Consider the following 6,730-nt stretch of genomic DNA (forward strand, 5'->3'; position numbering starts at 1 on the left):
GTTTTCAGGTCTCTAGCCCAACTCTAGGGCAGCAACCCTTGGGACTAACAGCTTCTTCTCAACTAAAACATAGTTGAGGAACATCCTCCCCTGGGGACTCTGAAGTAGAGCAAGGCCTGTTGATGAGATGCCCTACAAGAGGGGGGGCAGTAGGCAGTATTTGAAGGAAGAGAGTTAAGTTTGCAATAGCTTATTGCAATGCTGGAAAGAACACAGCCTGCAGTGCTTATGTGAGCTTTCTTTATTAGCCTGGGCTATGACAATCTATAACAGACTTGAAAACAGGGGCTGATGGCTACTGGTTAGACAGGGTCACCACACAGCGCAGGAGTGAGGCAAAAAGAGAAGGAACAGCAAGAAGCAGACAATAAATAAGAATAAATATAATATTCCTTGGTACTCTGGCAGGTCTGAGGGCTACCTTTCCTCCATTTATGTATAGATAAGACTTGAGCTAAGTCTTCCCCAATGGAAAATGAGCCCAATTTACACTGCCTTTTTGTTTGAGGTTGCATGATAGAAATCTCAAACCCTTTATGTCTCTGAGGCTGTCTGAGTGGATATAGAACAGCTGCACAGAGAAGCTAGGTAGAGTTAAATCAGGGACAGAGCTTAGTCTGAGACAGAGGTGTTGGATGAGGGGTCCTCCAAAAGATGGCCATCAATATGGGTAGAGGTGTTTCTTTGAAGTAAGATGCAGGGTGTCTGAACTGTACTGTAAAGTCCTGAGATGTAATGAACAGTGTTTTGCAGGTCTTCAAACCTGCACAAGGCTGGAAACTGCTGGCCTGTTTAGAGGTGTGTGTGCTCCTGCTCCCCAGGTTCCCCTGCTCCCCCTCCCCAACTTATCCTTTCCCTTTCACTCTGGGAGACCTCTACAAGTGACCTGTGCCTAGAGACAAGTGGGAGTGGTAGGTAGGTGTTTCTGTTGTGCTCAGCTGCTGACACTGCTTGCTTGGGCTTGGGCCGTGGGCCATGCCTCTGCTGCTCTTTCCCCTCTGCTGCCGTCCTCAGTTCCAAATCTTGAGGAAGCTGTCCCAGGAGCCGGTGGCAACTGCCATGCCGTCTGCTGTCACCCCCAGGCAGCTCACTCTGTTGTCATGGCCAGAAAGAATTCCTATGGGGGGAAAGAAGAGAGGTCAGGAAAAGAAGTGAGACCTGGGAGAGATGAAGGGGTTGACCATGCTGAGAGCACTCATTGTAGGCTGTGTACCTACACCCCTGTGTATCATGCTGTCTGTCCCTGAATAATGTGTTACAATCAGTACCTGGGTAATAAGAACAAACATGCAGAAGAACATTTGTGCATGACATATGACCACCACCCATGGGACTGGTCAAAGAACAATGTTCTTGGGAAAGTCTGACCACCTGAATCCTCATACAACTGCTTTCACCCTGGTGTGATGGTAAGCCTAAGAAAGGATGGTGCCCCTGACAAGACTGAGAAATAGCAATGCTGTTGGTAGGCTGTGTTATAGATTTTTTCAGAGGCTAGGGGCCACACCTGAAAAAAATACTGCTTGGGTGAATTCTGCATGTGAGCCTCACAGAGTATCTGAAGATGCTTGGTGGAAGCCCAGGTCTATGCTCAGCTTGGTGCCTGGCTGCCAAGAGGCACTGTGAGTAGCTGGAACCAGCGAATGGCAGAGGCTAGGAGAAAGTATGAGATAGATACTTACTACTGGTGCTTGTGAGCAGTTTTAGCTAATAGGAACCTTAATACTTTTTTCCCCCTTCAAACAATGTTGTTTAAAGGCTTGACTTCCCTAACATTAAAACCAAGTTATACAGAAATGAGTTGTACTACTTATGATGTGCTCCTTAAGCGCGAGGAAGCATTGTTTGGTTTCAGTCAGTATAGGATTTGTCCCTTTTAAAAAAAATAAAGGCCTTTTCCTTGCCTTGGTAGGGACAGAAGACCTTGCAGGGAATAAAAGAGGGACCTCCAAGAGCCACTCACCCACACGCTCTCCTTTCAGGGAGTCCCAGATGTTGCAGTTGAAGTCATCATACCCAGCAAGCAAGAGGCGCCCACTGCGGGAGAGGGCGACTGATGTGATTCCGCAGATGATGCTCTCATGAGAGTACACTATGAGCTCCTGGTCTGCCCGGAGGTCAAAGAGACGGCAGGTGGCATCATCTGAACCGGTGCAGATGGCTTCACCATTAGGGAAGAACTGAGGAGGGCACACACCAGATTTTAATCAGGCATGTGCCTTGCTGATTTCCTTGACATCTTCACCTCCCTGCTAACCACCAGGAAGCCATGGAGGTAGGAAAACCCAGTGGGACAAGACATTGGATCATAAAAGTTGAGTCTGCTGAAAGGGGAGGCTGATACTTCTCCTAAGACCTAGTAGACCCCTTCCACTTCAAGAAAGCCAATGACCTAGGGGCTATTGCAAGACATTCCAGTGCTGAAGGAAGGATTACTGTCTTTTTAACTCCAGTTAAAAAGTTTCAGGGGAAACCTGTGTCTCCCTGCCTTCACTGCACTTGGAGTCTTCCTCTATCTCATCCTCATACCCCAACCTTCTCATACACACTCCTTTTCTGTGTCTCCCCTCAACTGTGGAGCAAAAAAGAGCTCCTCAGGAGCAGGTATGGCAGAAAACCATATGGGTGGCACAGTAGCTGTGGGACAGGTGAGAGAAGCTGTACTAATTGAAGATAGTGGAGAGTGGTTCAAGCTGCAGACATTGCAGGAAGCTGGCAGACTCATTTGGTTAGCAGAAAAGAACTAAACTGACAAATTCTTGCCCTGCCACCTGTAGGGCTCTGGTTTGAATCCTTGCCTCTGAGGGGGATACTTGCCCCCAAAAGTCTGAACTGTGAAGACTTCATGTTCAGAAGATCTCCCTATGATCCCAAGTTACCACCTCTGCTGTCTGGAGCTGACTAGGACCCTCAGCTGAATTAGGTATTCCTGCTGCCTCACTTGTGTCTTGCGCCAGGGCTCCTAGAGCATGCCTGAACTGTGGTTCCCAACAGCTGCTATGAGCAAAGCTGTGCCAGCACCCGAATTAGGGTGCTGAGCACCACAGACCACGGTGTGCTGGCTGAGTCCAAGCAGTGCTTTGAGTCAGACCTAGATGCTTTGGAGCCCCCGTGCCTAGGAAGAGCCAGCTTCCAAACTTCAGCGAAAACTCAGGCTCTCCCTGCTTCAGGCTGTATTATGGGGCCAAGGTCTCCCCGAGACCCTTGTTCCCCACATGACCGTGTCAGCTTCCTTCAACCTGTTTCAGAGCTGGTCCACCCTCCATTTTCCTTTCCTCCCCACCACCGTGCAGACAGCATACATACGCAGATGGCATTGATATCAGACTCGTGCCCTGAGAAGGTCTGACGGCAGGTGCCCTCCCGCACATCCCACAGTTTGGCAGTAGCGTCACAGGCCCCAGAGATGAAGAGTTTGAAGTCTGGGGAGACGGCCAAGCTCATACAGTCTCCGGTGTGACCCAGGAACACAGTCTTCTGCTGCCCTGTCTCAATGTCCCAGAGTGCACTGCAGGAGAGAAGAGAACTTCTCAGAGCCAACCCAGGCAGATCAGATCTACAGCTGCGCTGAAGAGCTGTCCCACTCACGAACAAAAGGAGGGAAGCCATGGCCTGGCTAGCACATGGGAAAATGGGTGAGAGTATTGCTGGAGTCAGCTGTATACAACAGGAGATACCTTCACAGCTGTTGGTGGTCATACCTTGGCCGACAGAGTTAGGCTAAGGCTGGTGGGTATGTGATGTATTCACATAATTGCCACAGTTGAAAGTAACACTGAGAGGAGGAAAGAGGGACCCAAGACAAACAGCTGGAAAAGTTCTATCATATCCATGCTTATAAGATACACGGGCTGTGTTCACTGGGATCCCATGCTACAGACAGGGGAACAAGCCCCCTGTAGCCTTGATCTCTGATGGAAATGCCACATCCTGACTCGTCCTTGTTCAAGAGGTTCTTCCAAAGCAGGTGTCGGGAGGGGGTGGGGGTGAATAAAGACTCAGAGCAGCTCAGAGTCACAGCACGGTGAGACCTGAGAGCCAGGAACCAAAGGATTCAGGCACTGCCTTTGCAGGTGTCCCTTGCTCAGTGAGCAGGACTTGAGAAGTGGAGCGTGTATGTGAGCTCCACATAAATTTACAATGTCTTCTGTCCTGGGATAAACACCACTGTGCCTTGTGACAGCTGATTACATGGTGCCTAGTGCTTTACCAATAGACCTGCATCTTGACCTGACCTCAACTGGGAAAAGCAGCACCTACTCTGCCAAGGGAGGAAGAAGGTATCAGGCTTCCTAAGGTGCTCTGTGTGGCCTCCCTGTGTAGGAGCAATTCATCCTTAGTGCACTGCTGTAGAGCAAAAGGACTGCACTTGCGGACATGAGATCTGCCTCTAAGAACCAGAGGTCATGTCACTAGGATGCAGAAGATAACACTCACCATGTGGTATCTCCAGAGCTAGTCACAATATTGTTGTCATCAAGAAATCGGCAGCAGGAGAGGTAACCTGGGAATGGGGAACAAGCAAATGTGAGAAATGGGGCAGGGATAGAAGAGTGAGGTTTGGATGCAGAGGGCACCCAGGTTGCAGGTAGGCAGCACACACACCTGTATGGGCTGAGAGCTCCCTGCTCACTTTGACATTGCCTTCACGAGTCTTGAGGTTGTAAATGGAGCACATGTTGTCAAGGCCCCCACAGGCCACGAAATTGCCTGAGGGGGCATAGGCACAGGTCATGACCCAGGAAGAACGCAAAGGGATGGCATGAACCTGGGAGGACAAGAAACCATGTTGTGACTCTGGCAGCAGAGACAGCAGGGTGAGGGCACTAGGTCTGAGGGGACCCACATCCTGGTTTACTGCAGCTGCCTGACTTCTACCTTGTTAGTCGTGTATGTGTCCCACACAATCAGTTTCCCATCTTGCGAGGCACTGACCAGAAGTCTGCGGGAGAGGAAGAAGATCATGTTAGTAGCTCTCTTCCCATCAGAGCCTTCTTGCCCTTCACACCCATGTGCTGCCCTGCACCCAGCAGATCAGTGGCATCTCTCTCACTTGGAGTCTGTGGACCAGTGCATGGCATAGATCTTGGCCAGGTGCCCACGCAGGGTCCTTCGGGTTCGCATCTGAATGCGGCCAACAACCTCCACTCCAGACACAATCTGAGGAAAGAGTAGGGGGAGAGAAATAATTAATCTTGGACTGGCAGGAGCTTTACTGTTCCCCACATCTCTACCTCCTAACTCTGTTTCCCAACTGTAGACAGTCCCCCTTGGAGTGGAGCTAGCCGACCCCGACACACACTCACCTGCTCAGCCAGCTCTGTTCCTTACCTGAGCAAGCGTTGTGTCTGCACAGGCTTTCCGGGCATCCTGGAGAACAGACAAGAGCAGAGGAGACAGAAAAAAGCCATGTGATGAAGGCAATAGCAAGTGAAATTCAGGGGCATAGCCTCAGAGCTGCTAAAGGTAGGAACCGTGAATTTGTTTGGAGTGTGGCCAGCACAGGGGGATCCTGGTCTGTGACTAGGGCAAGTGCCAGTCAAACATCAGGAAGGTGAGCCAAAAGCTATTCAGCTTCCAGTTCCCCAAGCAACACCCTTTCCATGGATCCTCCTGCCTGGCAGGACATCATCTGCCTCACATACAGAGGAGGTCCTGAGGACACACTATGCTCTCTGCTCCCCTGCAGACACAATGCCCGTGGCCACTTCCTTCTCACTGTTGTAGAGTCCCCTCTTCCCTCCCCTTTTTCCCCCCACCATACTATGAAGATCTCCATTAGCACTTAAAGTGCTGTGCAGAACTGCAGAGGGGTCCAAGGATGTAGATGGAGAAAGCTCAACTCCCAAGTTGTGGCTGAGGAGAACTTGGTCACAGGGGGTAGACACTCTCTCAGCAGTTTAATGACTGTTGCCAGCATTACCGCAATCTGCTTCTTCAGCTGCTCAGCCTCCTGCTTCATCTGTTCCATTTCCCCCATCTTTCTGCCCTAGGGGTGGCTCGTCCACGTGGGGCAGCCTTGAATCTGGGGAGACAAATCAGAGAGGTGTGAGGTAGAAAGGGCACTGATATGCCTGCTCAATTATACAAATGTAGGCATCTTTGATAAAGTCTTAGTAACCATTTCTTGGCTGAATGATTGGTAATGTCATGCTGTATCCCATCAAAGCCCTTAGCATTTGAAAAGTTTGTACTGGGCCTGATCAAAGGTCCATTTGGTCCTGTAACCTGCTTACATGTACACTGGGAAGCTGAAGACCTCCAGAACCTCTTGCTGAGGTTCTGGCTGCACTTGTCCCCTCACCTCTTTATTTATAACCTCCTCATTCCAGGCCCTACCAAGTCATGGGTCTTCTTCATCAGCTTCTCCCTGTCCATGCCAAAGCTGTCCATCTTAGCCACTGGGCTCCCCCCATCAAGTTTTCTCCTCCTGGAGCTATCTCCTATTGTTTGTCCTAGACAAAGGACCACCAGTCAGTGCCCACCAGCTCTTTGACCATCAAAGAAATCTGGGTGCTGTTGAGGTGCTCTGTCTGGGTTCACTTTTAGTTCCACCCACCCAAAAGGTGGATACCTGGGGAATGATCTAAGAATAACATAAGCAGTCATACTTATCCTACTTTCCTAGCCCCAGATTTTCATTGACTTCCAAAGCTAGAAGCAGCATTACCATATGCAAGTTCTTGATGGATTTTTCTTCTATGCATTTGTCTACACACTTTTTGCACCC

At 49.9% G+C, this 6,730-nt stretch overlaps 1 protein-coding gene across 1 annotated transcript; it reads right to left on the minus strand.

Moving 5' to 3' along the window:
• Positions 1-1,010: 1,010 nt before the first annotated feature.
• Positions 1,011-5,980, minus strand: GNB3 (G protein subunit beta 3; the record flags this gene model as incomplete). Its single annotated transcript, XM_082000058.1, has 9 exons — positions 1,011-1,117; positions 1,964-2,180; positions 3,307-3,508; positions 4,438-4,504; positions 4,606-4,768; positions 4,879-4,942; positions 5,054-5,160; positions 5,332-5,370; positions 5,924-5,980. 9 exons carry the CDS (start codon positions 5,978-5,980, stop codon positions 1,011-1,013), a joined length of 1,023 nt encoding a protein of 340 aa, XP_081856184.1.
• Between the last annotated feature and the right edge of the window lie 750 nt (positions 5,981-6,730).

Source organism: Phaethon aethereus (genome assembly GCF_964289735.1).
Source record: "Phaethon aethereus genome assembly, chromosome: 1".
NCBI lineage: Eukaryota > Metazoa > Chordata > Aves > Phaethontiformes > Phaethontidae > Phaethon > Phaethon aethereus.